General features: G+C 42.2%; 1 protein-coding gene across 4 annotated transcripts in view; it reads left to right on the top strand.

The window, feature by feature from the left end:
* LOC102207321 (eukaryotic translation initiation factor 4 gamma 1) overlaps positions 1-15,166 on the top strand; it is a 36,705-nt gene extending 21,539 nt beyond the window's left edge. For 2 of the 4 annotated variants that reach the window (XM_013912198.1, XM_005738338.1), the window contains 23 exons: positions 600-692; positions 1,140-1,224; positions 2,216-3,217; positions 3,358-3,446; positions 3,669-3,861; positions 3,976-4,109; positions 4,226-4,849; positions 5,608-5,754; positions 5,892-6,128; positions 6,245-6,349; positions 8,024-8,350; positions 8,449-8,560; positions 8,664-8,775; positions 8,887-9,128; positions 10,394-10,521; positions 10,845-11,017; positions 11,309-11,434; positions 11,540-11,621; positions 11,751-11,849; positions 12,456-12,590; positions 12,796-12,874; positions 13,283-13,423; positions 13,584-15,166. In XM_013912198.1, the coding sequence (XP_013767652.1) occupies positions 600-692; positions 1,140-1,224; positions 2,216-3,217; positions 3,358-3,446; positions 3,669-3,861; positions 3,976-4,109; positions 4,226-4,849; positions 5,608-5,754; positions 5,892-6,128; positions 6,245-6,349; positions 8,024-8,350; positions 8,449-8,560; positions 8,664-8,775; positions 8,887-9,128; positions 10,394-10,521; positions 10,845-11,017; positions 11,309-11,434; positions 11,540-11,621; positions 11,751-11,849; positions 12,456-12,590; positions 12,796-12,874; positions 13,283-13,423; positions 13,584-13,765 (4,647 nt within the window). In that variant the 3' untranslated portion in view covers positions 13,766-15,166. The remainder of the gene's footprint in view (positions 1-599; positions 693-1,139; positions 1,225-2,215; positions 3,218-3,357; positions 3,447-3,668; positions 3,862-3,975; positions 4,110-4,225; positions 4,850-5,607; positions 5,755-5,891; positions 6,129-6,244; positions 6,350-8,023; positions 8,351-8,448; positions 8,561-8,663; positions 8,776-8,886; positions 9,129-10,393; positions 10,522-10,844; positions 11,018-11,308; positions 11,435-11,539; positions 11,622-11,750; positions 11,850-12,455; positions 12,591-12,795; positions 12,875-13,282; positions 13,424-13,583) is intronic. The other 2 variants (XM_005738337.1, XM_005738336.1) reach the window with 2 other exon arrangements.
* Positions 15,167-18,771: the final 3,605 nt, after the last annotated feature.

Below are 18,771 nucleotides of genomic sequence, written 5' to 3'. Positions count from 1 at the left end.
AGGAATGGCCTGTGTCACTGAAGTTAGCAGCATTTGGACTCCTGAATTCATTGCTACTTTGTGTGACTGAGAAAACACGTGTTTGTAACATATAAGAAGAGTGCAGTGTGTACACAGGAATGCATTCTGTTGTCAGATCTGATTGTGTTTTGCCTTCATGTGAGCAGGCTTTTTCAACAACAACGGCTTAAAGCAGCAGTGGAATTTTGTTTCGCTGTTTAGCTTCAAGTTGGCTTAATTTAATTCACGCTCAGTCAGACAGCTTTTCTGGTGACTCAGAGGCTGAAGCACATTCAGTTGGGCAGCAGAGGAATTTGCATGGTGGTTAGAGTTTGGATTTTGTGTGCCTCAGTGAAGAAATGTAGCTTTCATTCAATGAGGCAAGCTAGTGAATAAGAGCTAAAGGGAGGACTGTGAAAAAAGACGAATGTAGGCACTACACCATGGGAAGCAGGTTTTTTTTCCCCCCCGCCTTTATTCTTCATTTGAAGTTAGTTTCAACTAAAGTGTTGTCTGTGTTATTTACCTGCTGTCCCTTACCCTCATCTTTTGTTCTTTTTACTTACACCAGTAGCTCATCTACTTTCTTTCCCCCACAGATCAGAATAAGAGACCCAAACCAAGGAGGTCGAGACATCACAGAAGAGATTATGTCAGGGGGCCGTAGTGGCTCCACCCCAACCCCACCTCAGGTGAGCCACAGAGCCACATTCTTAACTAACAGTACTCAGGAGAGCGGCCATACAAGCACACTGTTCGCTTTTTATAAAACTCATACACTTGAAAGTGACATTACCTGACAACTACTGCTTTCTGGGGTCCATATTAAAATATAGAAAAAATACTTTCTGCTTTATTTAACTTAAGATTAAATAAAACAGAAAGGACTAGAATTGACTCACATGCTCTGTCCATGTGTTACTGCTTGGAAAGAATGCTGATTGCCATTTCCAATGTGATACACTACAATCTGTCAAAATTAAACTGACTGGCACTTTGACACGTGGCTTTTAAAACCAGCTGGGATTTTAGCCTGTTTTTTCTTTTCCTTTTTACCCCCCATAGTCAAATGGGGGGAAAAAATGTGTTAACCTCAATTGTAAGCTCACCTTTCAGTTTGTGTGTATGTCTCCCACCAGACATCTGGATCAGAAAGTACGTCATTGACCCAGGCCAACGGTGAGAGTGTCCCAGCTGCTACTACACCAGCACTGGTTAGACCAGGTGAGTGGCACATGCAGAGTCTTGAACACAGTCGATACATATTTTACTTACTACAAATTTTATAACTGTTATTTGTATGCATCCTGCTTAGCCGTTTGTACTTTCATAACCATTCTTTACTTTGAATAGGTCTTAAATTCACCTATAAAATGAAATGATTCCAGTTAATGTTTTCATCTTGTGATTACTTAATTGTTAAGATTGACTTCTACCAGTAAACAGCAATAACTGTTTAAAGAAGCTAGGAGAAAGGAAAGATAGAGCCTGTGCTATGTATGACATAATGTTTCTTTACTTTAACAAGATATCCAAAGTAACTGGGGACCAAACTTGATTCATGAAACAAGCCATCTATGTGGGTATAAGGCATGTTAAATCACAGCCTGTGGGCATAAGCAGTTCTTAGTTGAAACGCATTTCATTTTCACTGTTCAGTTGTTTGTACATATTTTAGTCTGTGTGAGCAGCTACATCGAGGAGCCCTGTGGTGAACAACAAGTATCTTGGTGAATCTTGAGCAGTCAGCATCGCATGTGCTGGTTTTTTTTGTCTTTTCTTTAAAACAGAACTTTTTTTTTTTGTGTAATTTTCCCACCTAAGGTTAAGTAGGGTTATCTGTATGGAAGTGCACACAACTGCTATCAAGCACTGCTTTCAAAATAAGAGTGATGAGAATTTTCCTAGTAGATCCATGCTGCTTGGTGCCATTCTCTCTGCTGGATTTAAACATAGTTAAAATAAGTTGTTAACATCCCTGAGTGGCTCGCCCAAGTGTAGGAAAACAGGGAAGCTGGTTTATTTTGGGAAGGGGGTTGAATGAGGTGTAGATATATAACATAAAAACCTTTATTATCCTCACAAAGGTGACCCGTGGCTGTGGATGAATATCGGTTTATAGGTTTTCAGAAACTATGTATTCAGTGTTGATTGTAAAACCATGAATGTGGACTGTATAACTGTGTCATTTTTTTTCTGACTTTTGACCCTCCAGATGACAGAAGGAAACCTACACCTCCACCTGTGGCAAAGACCCCTGAACTTCACAAAGGCGACTCCATCCCTACAGAGGCTAAAACCTCTGATACGAACACTAAGACCCCGTTACCTGCTCCTCTGTCAGAAGCTGAGAACACGCCTATTAACACTATTTCTGCACTTGCACCGAGCCCTCCTGTTCCAGATGTGATGGATGCGCCTCCATCTCACAAGGAACCTACACCCCCTCCCCAGTCAGCACCTGAGATACCTGCCTATCCTGCACCCCTTCCTGATCCTGTCCCCACCTCTGCTGCACTGAACAAAGTTGACAATAAAGCACCAGAGGCGAAAGAGGAGGTGGCAAAGGAAGAGGAGACTAAAGCAGAAGAGAATGTGACGTCAGTAGACACACCCCAAACTCCTCCTTCCTCCACTAATGGTGTGGCCGAGTTGGAACCTGAAAGGCTGTCGGTCACGTTACCACCAAGTCACCTAGAGGACCCTCTGGAGTCTCCAATTGCACAGCCTGAGGAGCTCCGACTACCCAACGGGCTGCCGCTCCCAGCCCCTCAAGACCCCGAAGCGCCTGCCGTCAACACAGCTGAACGTGACGACAGCCCCATAGCTGAACCAGATGTCAGTCAGCAGCCGATAATACAGACATCTGCAAACGTCGCTCAGGCAGGACTATATCTAGAAGCCATACCTCCACCTGTTAAACATTCAACCCCTGCACCCTGTGCTCAAGAAGCGGAACCACCTCAGGCTGCACCTGCCCAGCCTGAGGTTCCAGAAACTGTTCCTGCAGCCACTCTGGATGTTAAGGAAGACACTCCAGTGCCCCAGTCTAGCACCAAGGAAGAGACTTCTTCTCCCACAGAGACCGTTTCAATAGCTGACAACACCCCAGAAAAGGTGCCCACTCCTCCCCCTCCTACAGCAGAGGAGAGGGAAGACACTCCTCCTCCTCCCCCACAGACGGTCACCTCTGCTCCTGTAGAAACTACTATGCAAGGTTAGTCACTTCCCCAAGTTTGATTTATTTTAGTCATTTGTTTCTGCTTTCTACAAACTGAGAATTGAGTCATCCTTAGATTTTCTGTCAGATGTGGTATTTTTGAGCTCATCTGAGGCTGCCTGTCTTTCTTTCTCTAGCTGCTGTGTCTGTGCCAAAGAAAAAAAGAAAAATGAAGGATCTAAACAAAAAGGAGGCTGTGGGAGACCTCCTGGATGCCTTTAAGGAGGTATCTGATCGATGATGTATTTGTTCATTCATTCTCATACTTTTCTTGCCTGTTGTAACTAATCTGAAATTACTCCATACCCACTGAAGCTGAAAAAGAAACTAATCATCAACCCTTTCCAGGGACATAAGACGAACTGCAGTTGCTGATTTCTACTGTAATGTCTTAATGAAGCTCATATTTATGAGCTTCCTAAATTCCAAACTGATTTTTCTGACTAAGCAGCAAAAGGTGGTTGCACCAGAGCCTGAGCCAGTCCCAGCACCAGAGCCCCAGCCCCCTGCCACTGCTCCTCCTGCCCAAGAGGAGGCAGACTTAACCTGGGAGGACAAGGAGGACAAGCTGGATGCTGAGAATATTCAGCCGGATCCTCTCAAGCCGACTGCCACTGACAAGAAGTATCAGTACAAAGAGGGTGGGTGTCTGAAACTTGACAGAATTTATTCATTGAGTGGTCTACCTTCCTCCTCTCATATGTTGTGAAATGTCTTTTAACAAGAAGACATCTTCTGTTTTCTGTTTGTTTCAGAACAATGGATGCCAATAAACACAGAAGAGAAGAAGAAATATGACCGTGAGTTTCTTCTGGGATTCCAGTTCATCTCAGCCAGTATGAACAAACCTGAGGGCCTACCAGCCATCAGTGATGTTGTCCTGGACAAGGTGCAAAGACTCACCCTAAAGTCTAGTCTAAGTGAAATAAGACTAAAAAAACATGTCTAGATCACATAGTAGTGGAAATTGTAATTAAGTTCCCATCCTGCTTTCTGTCTTTTCAGGCTAATAAAACACCTCTGCGACAACTCGACCCCAGTCGCCTTCCAGGAATGAACTGCGGCCCTGACTTCACGCCCTCCTTTGCCAACCTTGGCAGGCCCAGCATGGGAGGAGGAAGCAGAGGACCAGTGAGTTCAATTTTTCTTTGTGTAACCGAGCACTTTCCAATTGAATTATTACTTCAATTAAATCATGTTTTGATGTTTCCCTTACAGTCTCCGGGTATGGGCATGGGGATTGGCGGACCACGTCGCTCTCAACAAATGCCGAGGAAAGAACTGAGGAAAATCATCAGCAGCATGCCACTCAGTGATGAGGTGCAGCTGAACAAAGCAGAGAAGGCGTGGAAGTCTTCAGTGAAGAAAAGCCCTCGCAGCCGTGGGGCAGAGGAGGTAGACGAGAGTGAACCAGAGCAGATCAAGACCCAGGAGCTGTTTAAACGGGTGCGCAGCATCCTCAATAAACTGACCCCCCAAAAGTTTCAGCAGCTCATGAAACAAGTAACAGAACTGACCATTGACACAGAAGAGCGGTTGAAAGGAGTCATAGACCTCACCTTTGAAAAGGCCATCTCTGAACCAGACTTCTCTGTGGCCTATGCCAACATGTGCCGCTGCCTTATGGGGGTAAGTGATGACTCACCCAATATAGATGCTTGAATATTTACAATGGAAGTGTTGTTGTTGTTTAGATGTTTAACTTATGCAGCAGAGTAGGGGTGGGCGGTATAAGCGGTATACGGTAGAAACTCTACCGCGAGATTTGTCGATATGTCAAGTCTGACTTTTCTCCTCTAATATCAGCACTTATGTGCCAGTATTGTCTGGGTGATGACACCTAACATTCAAGAGAATACTGCAGCAGTGGCTTCCTGTGCCTTATTGAAATAAATAAAAGTGACTGTGAGACAATGTTTAAGCAGTGAGCGAAGCGACCATTGCTGTGGGTCTTGGGGGTATTGTAGGGCACCATTTTTATTTTTATTTTTTTAAATTGAACTTCTGAAGTGAGATAACTCTACTGTATATTTTGTGTGTGTGTGTGTGCGTGCGTGCGCGCACGCATGTATATATGTTTTTTGTTGTTTTAAATAACATTGTTCGATCTGAAATGTAGTTGTTGGCAATGCAGGAAGCCCGAACTCCACCACAAAAGTGACATCATGGTTTGTAATAGATCGACACTGGGGTTGGCAGATGCAACAATGCTTTTGCAGTGGTGTCAATCCTCGTACTGCTAGTTTACAAATGTCTTTGAGTCTCCAGTGATGAACTCAAATTAGTGATGGGATTGAGGGACTGAGGAGCCACTGCAACACTGAGCTTGCACCCTGTCTTCTTTTGCCATTTACTTAACTTGTGTTTTCTTTCTCTGCTTTTTTCAGCTTAGAGTCGAAATTCCAGATAAACCAGGAGCCACTGTAAATTTTCGTAAGCTGCTGCTAAATCGATGCCAGAAGGAGTTTGAGAAGGATAAGGATGATGATGAGATTTTCGAGAAGAAGCAGAAAGAGCTGGAAGCTGCATCTGTGGTATGTATGCTGCATTGTGAAGTATTATTTGCACAAAGGAAGTCATGTGTCAAGTCAATAGTTAAACATCTGAAAGGTTTCAGAGATCCATCTAACTGTACTTGTTTTGAATGCCTTTTTTTGTGTTTGTTTCCCAGGAGGAGGAGAAGCAGCGGCTCCTTGAGGAGTTAGAAGAGTTTAAGGACAAGGCCAGGAGGAGGTCTCTAGGCAATATCAAGTTCATTGGTGAGCTGTTCAAGCTGAAAATGCTCACAGAGGTCATCATGCACGACTGCATTGTCAAGCTGCTCAAAAACCATGACGAGGAGTCTCTGGAGTGCCTGTGCAGACTATTGTCCACCATTGGCAAGGACCTTGACTTTGAGAAGGCCAAGGTACAAAACACACACATGTTGGAGAAAGATGACCGAGATGCATACAAACCAAGATTCTATAATTTTGACTGATAAACACACAATGCACTTAACCTAACTATTGTGTCCCACTTCAGCCTCGTATGGACCAATACTTCAATCAGATGGAGAAAATAATAAAGGAGAGGAAGACCACCTCCAGGATCCGTTTCATGTTGCAGGATGTGCTGGACCTTCGACGGGTAAATAACAAAGTCGCATATGGACTCAATGAGCTGTTTGCATATATAATTTGGAGCTTAAGCCTTTTCCCCAACTAAATCTCTCTGGTTGTTTTAAAAAAAATGCTTATTTATAACATTTTATGATTTGAGTAGACCAAAAATAAGATCTAGCTTTTTAAAGCCTGACCCACTATGCAACACTTGAGATTTTTCAGGCACTTTTATTAAATCAGATAAAATGATAGAAAATGCGATTTCATATATCATATTTAAATCTGTTGGGTTTCCAATTAGGAGCTGCTGCATGTTTCAGGAAACTAACAGTTCAAAATAAACATTTTTTCCACTCAGTTGTCGGAAATCTGTAGCATGTGGTTGTGATCAGAAAGAAAGCTAAAGTCATTCAAATCAGTATTGGTTTACGTTTGCACTCTTATACAGAACATTTCAGTAGCTTTACATGCTGTCAGACTGTCTTCGTGATGAGGAAATGAAGATTTTACACTCCACCAGACACTGACAAAAGCAGTAACTTTATCTGGGAAAACCCAGGAGGTGTTTACTTAGTGCTGCCTTCATTGCCTGCTTACTTTGTAATTGTGTGTTGTTGTTTTGTTTGGTTCTTGTTAGCATAAATTCATTAAAATGCAAAATTCACACAAATTTGGCAGCAATTTCTCTTCAGCTTTAAAGAAACCACTTTTAACATTCTGGGGGCTCACTCAATGATCACTTGTGCTGTCACACAAGGACTTTAGACATTAACTTAGTAGTGTGTGTGTGTGTGTGTGTGTGTGTGTGTGTGTTGAGGACTATGTTTTCACTAAGGTGATTATATTTCTGTGAATTGTGCAATCGTGTTAATGCGATGAGTTTTACGCATAACTCATCCATTATTGTTGCATATGGTCTGTGACCCTGCATGGTGCTGTCCACAGAGACACCCACACTGGTCCTTCAGCTCTGGCCAGTGTGAGGCTCATACATGGGCTAAGAAAACAAGTCTTCTTCAGCTCATTAATGCAGGGCAGCTCCTAAACACAGAGCTACTCTGTGCCATTGGCTGAGACAACAAACAGCAGCATGTTCATTCATCCATTCATCTTCTCTCAATTGAAGTAACAGGATTTGAGTGATCCTATGTTATGTCATCATGTGTGCCTCATAATTTTCCTGTCACCCCTTCCCCCCCAATTTATCTCAATTACGTGCAACTTTCTGAAGCCAGTTAAGTCTGGTGGTATTGAAGCTTCTTTCTTTTGAAGGAATGTTGCAGTCCTTTAGTTAGGCTTCCAGTCCCTCCCACAACGTCCTACAAAACCTGCTGTTTTCAGTGTTTTTCAAGCTGGAATCTGCTGCTCTGTGTCAGTGTAGTGGCCCAGTTTAATCGAAGCACATACTGCATGTTTTATTTCCTTTCAAGACAAAAACAGAAACGCGACTGGAATGATTATCTCACTCTCTCTCGCTGTCTTGTTCTGTGAACACTGTAGTTATAAAGGGGACTGATTTAGAGACACTCATCAAAATGACAAGGGTACATAAGCTCTGCTTTGTGTTCATTCATACAATGGTGACATGGACAGAAAAAGAATACATTTTCAAAGTCATCCTCGGTTTTTTTTGTGTGTATGTGTGTTTGTTGTTGTTTCCCCCGATCATTCTCACAATTCTGTCTTGTACTTGTTCCAGAATAACTGGGTGCCCCGGCGAGGCGATCAGGGTCCCAAGACCATCGACCAGATCCACAAAGATGCTGAGCTGGAGGAACACAGGGAGCAGATGAAGGTGCAGCAAGCCCTCATCTCTAAGAAGGAATCCAGTGGAGGCTCAGGAGGCAGGATGGGTGGAGGCCGTCGGGGCCCTCACTCTCCAGGTCGTCGAGGCCCTCATTCTCCAGGCCGTAGGGGAACCCACTCCCCAGGGCGTGGTGCCTCTCCCCAGGATGACGGCTGGAACACAGTGCCCATCTCTAAAAACAGACCTATTGACACCTCTCGCCTTAGCAAAATCACTAAGGTAAGAGAGGGAGGGGGTTTCTTCTCACACACAATGTGAGCACATTTTGACAATCAATTGAAAATATCAGACTTCTAATGACAGCCTTTTCTTCTCAGACTCCTGTTCTTGACTTCAACAATCAGCTGCTTGCCCCAGGAGGTAAAGGCACATGGGGCAGCTGGGGTAAGGGCAGTAGCGGTGGCACAAGTGCCAAGCCTGCAGATTCTGGTAGGTTTTTTTCCACAAATGTGTTTATATATCAAAGAATTATCTATTTGTGGTAATCAGAACTGAAGTTTAATTTGTATCGTGTGCCTGTTTTAATCCCCAGGCTCAGAGACGGGTAGCCGACCAGCCACCAGCACGCTCAACAGGTTCTCAGCCCTGCAGCAGCCTTTGTCCTCAGGCTCTTCAGTAGACACAGATAAGAGAATTCCTCAGAGGTGAGCAAAGGGACACAATTCTCATTACCAGCTCAAACCTTTCAGTATTCATAGTGTGAGTGTGTAGAGATGTATTTTACAATTGTACGACTTCTTTTCTGAACTCTACAGAAACAGCTTGAGTCGAGAACGAAGTGATCGCTTCGACCGCTCAGATCGTGGCAGCGACCGCTTCGAGCGACGAGACGACCGTGATCGAAACCAGCTCCAGGTCACTAAACGCAGTTTCAGTCGGGAGAAGGAGGAGCGGAGTCGGGACAGAGAGCAGCGTGGCCCTGCTGATCCAGTCCGCCGTGTGGCGAGCATGACGGATGACCGAGACAGCAGAGAACGGGCCAGAAGCAGAGAGAATGGTAGCCTGCCTGAGATAACTTAAGCATTATAATATTAAATATTTAAAACTTAAATTAAAAAATATTTCACAATACTAAATAAAGAAATCAGACAGCAGGAGACCAGACTTGAAAAAAATAGTCCTTTTCAGATACCTGGGCTCATCATCACACCATTTTAAACTTCTTTCTGCAAAAGTTAGGGGTCCATGCCCCTAGATTAACATTTTTTTTTATGAATGAAAAAATGACATCCATGATGTAGTTAGTGTTTCTAGAGATGTTGGTTGCAGGACATGTACAGAGTACTCATAGCTCTGGGTATGAGCACAGTGGCCTTCATTTACTAATATGTGCGTGTAAACATTCTTATTTATGACATGGGCCAATTTTGCTCTTACCGCCATGCATATGTTAGTGAAGCAGACTCGCTCTAAATTAACCAGAAAAGCATTGTTGCTTCTGCCAACCAAAAACAGTAATCACTTGCACCACTGAGGCAAAAAAGAAGGAGATGGTCAGACTGGAGAAACTTAAAAAAAAGCGGTTGGGTCCAAGGAGGAAGCCAGCAAGTGTTTCCATGGGAGTGATAACAGTTTAAAAATAAAGTCTGAAACAATGACGTTTTTCAATATTGTTTCGTCTGAGAAACTCACTATGGGTCAAGTTTTTAAAAAGTTTGTAATCAAAGTTTATTTGTTTATTTGAGACCACAAGGAAAAGAACAGGTGGAAGATGACGAACAGCACATCTGTCAGCCCAAATGAAAAAAATTGCTGCAAGGGCAGGGGGGAAAAAATCCAGATTTTCCAGCATCTGTGGGACAGTGCCAGTAAATTAAACTGCAAGTAATGGTATCCAGCTTGCTTGATGTTTTTTATTATGAAATATGAGATCAGTTTAAAAAAAAGGTCTGTTTCAGAGGACGAGATAGATGGTGATGATTTTTTTTTTTTTTGAAATCATACAGAGCTACTGCACTCTGAAGAATAACAATCTGGATTTTAAAAGTCGCATAATGACTTCTGCAGCTCTTTTTGTCATCAGTGCACGATTCTCTGAAAGCTTCAAATAATCAGATTTTGTTGTTGTTGTTGTTGTTGTTAAGGGGAAAAAATCAATTCCACCCCAAACATAAAAATGTTGGCAGGACTGTTGTGCTCCTCATTATTCAGTTGACTTCAGTTTGAAGATAACTGTGGAAACAATGTTTCTGTTTGTTTTTTTCCCTTCATGTAGCTTAAAATCTGATTTGCTGTTCTTTCTTTTTGTTGTTCTGTGAACAGCGAAGAGGGAGAAAGCTGCCACCCCTCCACCTCCCCAGACCCCCACCAAGCCTGCCTTGACCGAGGAGGAGTTGGAAAAGAAGTCCACAGCCATCATTGAGGAGTACCTCCATATCAACGACATGAAGGTACACACTGATGCTGCTTTTTAAACACACACACACACACAGCAAGGACACCTAAAATTAAATACAAAAAACAACAACTACCTTTTACCTTTGCTTATGTGAAATGTATTCACAAAGTGCTTTTGTGGACCAATTAAAGCACTTTATAATTAATGCTGCTCTAATAGTCTTCTTATTCACAGTGAGGGTTTCAGTGTATTTCCATCAGCTAAAGTCTGCATTGTTGACACCTGAACATCTATTTATTACACTTAAAGCCATGAGAGGATAAAAGAGGAGCTTATGATTCACTGCTGTCTTTCTGTCCTTGTCTGTCCCCACAGGAGGCTCTGCAGTGCGTGCAGGAGATAAATAGCACTCAGCTGCTGTTTGTGTTTGTACGAAACGGGCTGGAGTCAACACTGGAGCGCAGCACGATCGCCAGGGAGCATATGGGCCTGCTGCTGCACCAGCTCATTAAGACCGGCATCCTACCAAAGGAGCAGTACTACAAAGGGTGAGTACAGAACCCCCAGGGAGGTGCTGGGTTAACCGGTAAAGTTTGGACCAGCAGGACTCCACATTACCAGCGGCCCGCAGGGAAACGTCAGGCTTGTGAATATTTTTCAGCATTTCGTGATCTTAAAACCCCCTGCCTGGCCAAAAAGCAGTGAGTTTCCATATGTTGCTACCAGCATGGTGCGATGCTGCTTAATAATTCCATCTACTGAGTCAAGTTGGGCTTGTTCTTGTATTTCTTAACCCTTGAATAATCTCTGATGTCCGTGTACTGTGCTTCTTTTTTCAGGCTTAAGGAAATCCTGGAGGTGGCAGAAGACATGGCGATAGACATCCCCCATATCTGGCTCTACCTGGCTGAGCTAATCACTCCCATGCTTCAAGAGGGAGGCATCCCCATGGGAGAACTTCTCAGGTTTGTTATAGTACTTGCTAAGTCTCTCAACACTTCAGATGAGGAATAAATGGGATATTTCTATTTGTCGATGGTTAATTGATTGGTTGCCTGATGTGTCTTCAGGGATGTCTCAAAGCCTTTGATCCCTTTGGGCAAAGCTGGAGTCCTGCTGGTTCACATCCTCACTTTACTCTGCAAAGGAATGGTAAGAGCTGATCATTATTATGTCATATTGTGTTTTTGAAAAGCTAGCATATATACATAAACTTTTGTCCCAGAAAAAAACAAGATTAAGATCTATTCATGTGTACAAACATCTCTTTCCTCCCATCAGAGCCATAAAAAGGCAGGTACAATGTGGAGGGAGGCAGGCCTGCAGTGGAAGGACTTCCTCCCTGAGGACGTAGACGTCAACAAGTTTGTGACAGAAAAGGTGAGGGTTCACTCACTGCCTTCATCATTAACAGCCTTCTGTCTGTGGTTATCCTCGATGTAATTCAACACTGCGAAGGAAAAAAGCAAGAATCTAAAGCTCAGGTCTTAACTGAGGAGTCTGATTACTAAACATCTGGACGTGACTTTGTGTTCACATAGTTAAAGAAAACCTCCACAGGGTTATCATGCTCCAATTCTTTTAATCTATCTTGAATTAGTGTTACATAATTCTGTTTTTTTGAGCGTATTAAGGATGTCAGCATTGTCCATCATACAGATCCAAGTGAGAAAAAAAGTATCTTACCACTGTAATGACAGATGCTGAAGAAATGCAGAAAAATGACCAGAGGTGAAAAGTAATAACTCATCAAATGTTAGGTATCATCATTGTTTATGTGATCTTAAAATACCACACATGGATCTTAAATGAGTTCCATTAATAATAGTAGTATAATAGTCTAATCCTCCAGTCCAATATGCAGTGTTACAATCCTCTCATCACATTTAATGTAATGCAGGATAAAAGGAAGAAATATTCTCATAGCATGTGATGTGACAAACGTCGTGAAAAATGACCATGATGCCCCTCTCTCTCTCTCTGTAGAATGTGGAGTTTACACTGGGCGATGAGTCGGAGAAGGACAAGAAGAAGGAGCTCAGCGCTGCAGATCTGACCAGACAGCTGGACAGACTGATCCAGGACAAGGCTGACAACCAGAGGATCTTTGACTGGATTGAGGTTTGTTTCAGATCCACTCATGTGGGTTCTGACTTTTAGAACCTGAAAATGTGTCATCGTTAGTTTCTCAACAAAGCAACTTTCGTAACCGCAGCACTGACAGAGCTGATTCAGACAGGTCGTCGTATTTTGGATGGTGTTTTCCAGATTTGTGCACACGTAAATAAACGTGATTTTTTTTTTCTTTTTTTTCTTTTTTTTGTAGGCCAACCTGGATGAGCAGCAGACCTCCTCCAACATGTTTGTCAGAGCGCTGATGACCTGCATTTGCCAGTCAGCAATTTGTGAGTCATTCTGCACTCTTCACATTAAACACTATTAACACTAGCCTAAGTAGACTAGTAGACTTCCTGGTCCACTTCAGTTCTGATGGGCCTCTTAAGTCCTCTTACCATATTACTGAACTTTGGGACCTTTTACTGCTGAAATCAGTTAAATCATGTGTTACTTAAAGTGAGCCTTTAGTTCCCTCACAGCTGACAGGACTTCATTTATGTCTCATCTGCTAGGAAATTTTCTTTTGATCTTTTTATTTCATTCCTTTTTTTTAATGTTCTGTTAATTGTCAGTATGTGTGACTTTAGTTGTACTTTTAGGAATGAAAGGGCTGCTACTCAGTGTGTGAAAATATTCCAGGCTAGAGGGTGTAGTCAGAGTGAAATGTGAACATTCTTGAAACTTTTCCTCCACAGGTGAGAATCCCTACAAGGTTGACAGCGAGCAGATCAAACGGAGGGCGAAGCTCCTGCAGAAATACCTGAAGGACGAACAGAAGGAACTACAGGCTCTGTATGCTCTGCAGGCCCTCATGTTGCAGATGGAGCAGCCTGCCAGTAAGTAGCTCATTCAGGCTCAGGTTGTCCTTTGTCACTGCTTTGAAATTCAGATTTCTGCTTCTCTTCATGCTACAACTTAAAAGATTAAGAAAGTGATCAGCATCATTTCCTCATTTCTCACCATTTTCCTCATTTCCTTTCTCTCCTCACTCATCAGATCTGCTGCGAATGTTCTTCGACACACTCTACGATGAAGACGTGATCAAAGAGGAGGCCTTCTACAAGTGGGAGTCCAGCAAAGACCCCGCCGAACAGCAGGGGAAGGGCGTGGCCTTGAAATCCGTCACTGCCTTCTTCACGTGGCTCCGCGAAGCCGAGGATGAATCCGATAACAGCTAGGGGCTGCTGGGAGAATCGATGAGAGTTCTGGGCAAACCCATGGGGAGAGCGAATGTTCTGTTGATGATTCACAAGAGGCTGAATCAGCAAAATCCTTCTGCATAAACAGAAAAAAAAATTAAGAAAAAAAACTTCTTCAACTGGGAGAGATTGTATTATGGATCGAACATTCGATCCTTTTTTTTTTCTTGTTTGTTTTCAGTTTCTTGTTTTTCTTCTGTGCAACTGAATGTCTTTTTTGAAACAAACACAGGATTAACTAAAGAGATGAATAGATTTGAGAGAGAGAGAGAATGCTGAGAAGAGTTGAAAGCTGTAGGAATGCTCTGATGCTGTTTCCTTCAGTATTTTTATTTTTTGGGTTGTTTTCAGAAAGCTTTTTGTGGCCACGGCAAAACTGCTCAAGACATTTTGCTTAAAGACAGAAAATATAACAGAAGACTTTAAAAGGCTGTTCACATCTATATTTTTGATGAATTCACCCTTTATCATGTGGACATGACAGATGTCATGCTACATGTCCGCCGTTTGGATCTACATGACGTGCTTATGTAGAGCTTTTTGTTTCCCTTTTCAAAGTGTTGGATGATTAAGGGTGGTTTGTTTCGTTTTTTTTGTTTTTTTTGGGTTTTTTTTGTAAGAAAAATTGAAAACTACAAAGAAAAGAGCCATCTAAGAGACATTTCAGTCATGAGTGAATGCAACGGTTGTGGACTTTCTGAGGACGTTGTCACTGAGGAGAGGGGCAATGAACATTGACCATTTTGCTGCTTGCAGGGGTGGCAGCGATGCTACCCTTTAAAACCCCAGCCCAACTCAATCCCACCACCCCCGACCTCTAATGTGTCTGTTTCACTTGTTTCCTGCGCTTCAAAAACGAACTGTGGACCGAGAGAGGGAGAGCAAGAGCGAGGGATCATGGTTTCACCCTCGTTCAAAGCCGGTTGGTGTTTTTGTTTTTTGGTTGTTGTTTTTTTTTGAAACTTGAAAAAGTATACAGACAAAAATCCACTTTAATGACAAAGGACTTTTAAGAAAAGTTTAACAGTACGAATCCTAAGGCCTTTCTTTGCTTCCATGAGTGGAAATGCATTTCAGGAGAGTTCTGTAAATATACGATGAATAGTTTTCTTTTAAAGAAAGTATGCTAATGTAACCCCTATTTCCCCTGCTCCTCTGAAACAATGTGGCAGTCTTTCCCCCCGTATTTATATTTTTCTCTCCTCAGCTGGCAGAAGGTGCTTGTGATATCCAACCCCAGTCATTGATTACAGTTTAATTGAATAATTGTAAATACTTTTCTGCTTTACTTTATTAAAAAAGATATTTAATTAAAGAAAATAATTGCCTCTTTTCACATCCAGAACTGGAAGAGATAATAAAGATGGTTGCAAATAAAAAGGAAAATGCAAATGCTTGTGGTTTTGTGACCGGAGGCGGCAGCAAGGCCGGTGCAGTTTTGCCACTTTGATGAAATGAAATGTAGTGGTTGATGTTTGTTTGTTTTTTTTTTGTTTTTGTTTTTTAAATGAGTATCTTTCAGGTTAAAAAATAAATCAGAGGGCTTTATTATAGACACTTATCTCCTGAGTTTGAGCTTCATTATGAGACACGAGTCATGAATCAGAAACATGAGAAAACTAAAAACTTTGGAATGAATAGGTTTTTAGCCGGGGGAGGTGGTGGCATGGCCAGGGCTACTTTCCCGCTTTGATCCTGTGATTGGAACATTCCTCGGTGACTGCAGATTTGTTGACTGTGAGTGTGAATCACCCCAAAGGTGCACTGAACTTGTTATCATTGTTCAAGAAGTCAGTTTGAGGTTTGTGACATGTCATATTATCCTGCTAGAGGCAGCCATCGTTCTGCTCTTCTGCATACCTTTGTTGCATCCATCCGTCCATTTTCTTCCGCCTATTTGATTCTGGACTGCTGGAGCCTATCTCAGCTGTTATAGGGCGAGAGGCAGGGTACACCCTAGACAAGTCGGCAGTCTGCCAAAGAGCTAACACATAATAGCCCTTCACACATAACCAGTTAACCTAATCACACTAACTGCATGTCTCTGGACTGTAGGAGGAAGCCAAAGAACCCACGCAGACAGGGAGACCGTGGCCAGGTCATAGATTCAAACCCAGGCTGCTCTTGCTGTGATGCTAACCAGTGTTATTTGCTCAATCCCAGCAGATCACCAGTTTCTGAAATACTCAGACCAGCCCGTCTGGGACCAACAACTCTAGTTCAAAGTCTCTGAAATCACCTTCCTTCCTTACTCTGGTGCTTGGTTTGAATTTTAACAAGTTGTCTTGTTAAAATACAATAAGTCATGTGATTGACTGATTAGATATTTGCATTAAGGAGCAGTTGAAGAGGTTTACTTGTTTAAAAAGTGGCTTTGGAATTCAAGTTAAACCTGATTTTTATTTTCCTATACACAAAAAACCTGAAGATTACAGGACAAATCTCACAGAGCAAATGAAAACGTCTGCTTGAAGTTGGCAGTGGTGGACACAGGCCTTTCTAAAAATAGAAAATTCACAGCAGAAATATCTCTTCATTAATGTCTCCCACAGCAAATCGCATTGACTACTTCAGTTCAGACAGGTGAGCTGTTACCTGTTTTCTCGAGTGCAATGAGAGTTGATCCACTGACTGACCTTCAGTGTATGACTCCATTTCAATAATGGTTTTCAGGATGTGGCATCTCTAGTAATTAAAGTATCAAAATGAGGCAGTCATGTTACGATACATCAAAGCCATGAGAAACTGTCATTTCTGAGTGGCCCGTGTCTGACAGGCGGTCTCACTTTAGCAGACCGCCATGTAATCCATGTCTGAGAAGAGCTTTACTTTGATAGTACAGTGAAACAGCACATCAAACAAGTCATTTTTTTCTTTTTTTGTCAAGTAATGAAATTCATTGCTTTATCGTTTTTTTTCCCTCCCTATGTTTTACATTGTTTAATTATTAAGCAGCGGCTGCAGACGTGGCCTGACCCACTAACTGATGGAGCTCATATAAACCTGAAACATGACCTAGAGGTAATCATTTAACAGCTAGCCTCTAAACTCCAGGGATACCTGCTGACATGTATCAGGGGACAGATGTAACGTTACACATTGGTAACTCAGAGACAGAGTGTCACATGCAGTCTGCAGCTCAGAGAAATGCTGCTGTGGTCAGCAGGAGAAGTTATGTAACTAGAGGCCAGGACACAGGTTACAGAAACACCAAGGAGACATCTGTTCTGTCATTCCAGTGGGGGGTTTCACACTAAACTGAAAAGAGCTGGACTTCTTGGGGATCTCCGGAAAGTAGGGCTGGCCTGGATTAATTCACCAAGAAACACTAACACATTAAGTATAGAAGCATTAGAGTGGTTTTGAATTGGAATTAGAAATAATCAGCAGGAAACTCCAGGTCTAACAAATCAAGACAAAAAGCAGGTCCTGTGGTGGCCAATAGAGGCTGAAATAAGCAGAAATAAGCATGTTTCCAACCTGGTGCAAAAACATTATTGTTGTTATTGTTTTAAAATTAGGGCCATGGTTGCTGATCAACATGGTCAACTGCTACCTTCTAATCACTGCTAATTAGAATAAAACTGAACCTCTGGACTGTTGGTGCCTTTTGGAGCATTATTGGAAATATTTGAAAAAGAATGCTGCTTTCTACTGCCTAGTCCTTTACTTCTGTGTTTATTTGTATAGCCAAAAACATTACACATTGCAAAGTGCTTCACAATTTCAGTTAAAGCCACACATAAAGATATCTATACATGTTACACCTTATTCCTACATACGCACAAATAGGTGTAAACTATGGCCCCAAATAATGGGGGACAGATTAAAGGAAAGCTAAACCATGAAAAGAGTTTTCAGAAGTTGGTTGAAACAAATGACAGATTCAGACGACCTGACAGGCTGAGGAAGGATGTTTCAAAGTTCAGGCGCTACCACCTCTAAGGTGCGATCACCTCTGGTTTTAAAATCAGAGCATGGAACAATTAAAAGATCTTTATCAGATGATCTGAGCAGTGGCTCTGCAATATAGGCAATATGTTAGTAATAGGATTTTAAAGTGGACTCTGAATTTCAATGAGATCTGGTGAAAGGAAGCAGGAACAGTTGTTGTTTGTGAGCGTCAGCCTTTCTGCTGTGTTCTGCACCAATCAGAGACAGGCTATAGAGGACTGAGAGAGGACTGTGAAAAGTGAGCTACAATAAGTATGTGTCTCTGTGCTTACCATGCATGTATGTAATAACATTAGTACTTTATGTTCTCATGCAAATATGTTTACTTTTAACTCCACAAAACCAACACGGGAGTGGCCAAAATGCACAGGCCAGAAACCAGTGTGTGGTGTCATGGTTGCTGTTTCCATCTTTTATATACAGTCTGTGGTATTATCTCAAACTGTAGTTGCACTTAGAATAGAGGTGGGCGTACCAAAGATCTGCAGGTAGAAATATTCACATTTGTTCAAATCATATTTCTGTGAGCTAAACATCATCACTAGCTAGACATTTCTTACAGAAGCTGACCCAACATCACATGATGTGGTGTCGAGATAAGCCAAACCTATTTTATTCACTTGTCTGATGGGCATCATTAATAATAATAATAAAATTTAAAAAAAATCTTTTTATCACCGATTGCAGTTGCAGTGAAAGCACACACTGTTTGACGATTTGTGACACAAAGTCTGTAGGAGCACTTTTTATTTTTCCCTTTACTTTTACTTTTACACATAACTGTATCAGGGTTGTGTCAAAAACTGTTAGGTACTCTAAACACCCCCCCTGCACTTACAGCAAGGGGAAGTTATTATTCAATATCTCACATTCAGAGAACATGTTCACTTTGGATCTGTGATTCAGGTCCAAATACACACAGATCAGATTAGTTCTTCCGGTAAAGAGGAGGAAAAACAACCCCTGTTTTGTTTGCAAGAATCTGCTCTCTGCCTGTTCCTGTGCTATATCCTGTGGGGTGTTTTTTTTTT

This window comes from Pundamilia nyererei, unplaced genomic scaffold (assembly GCF_000239375.1).
Source record: "Pundamilia nyererei isolate P.nyererei 1_Seehausen unplaced genomic scaffold, PunNye1.0 scaffold00083, whole genome shotgun sequence".
Lineage (NCBI taxonomy): Eukaryota > Metazoa > Chordata > Actinopteri > Cichliformes > Cichlidae > Pundamilia > Pundamilia nyererei.
The sequence above is the reverse complement of the archived record's forward strand: the minus strand, read 5'-3'. Positions and strand labels throughout refer to the sequence as shown.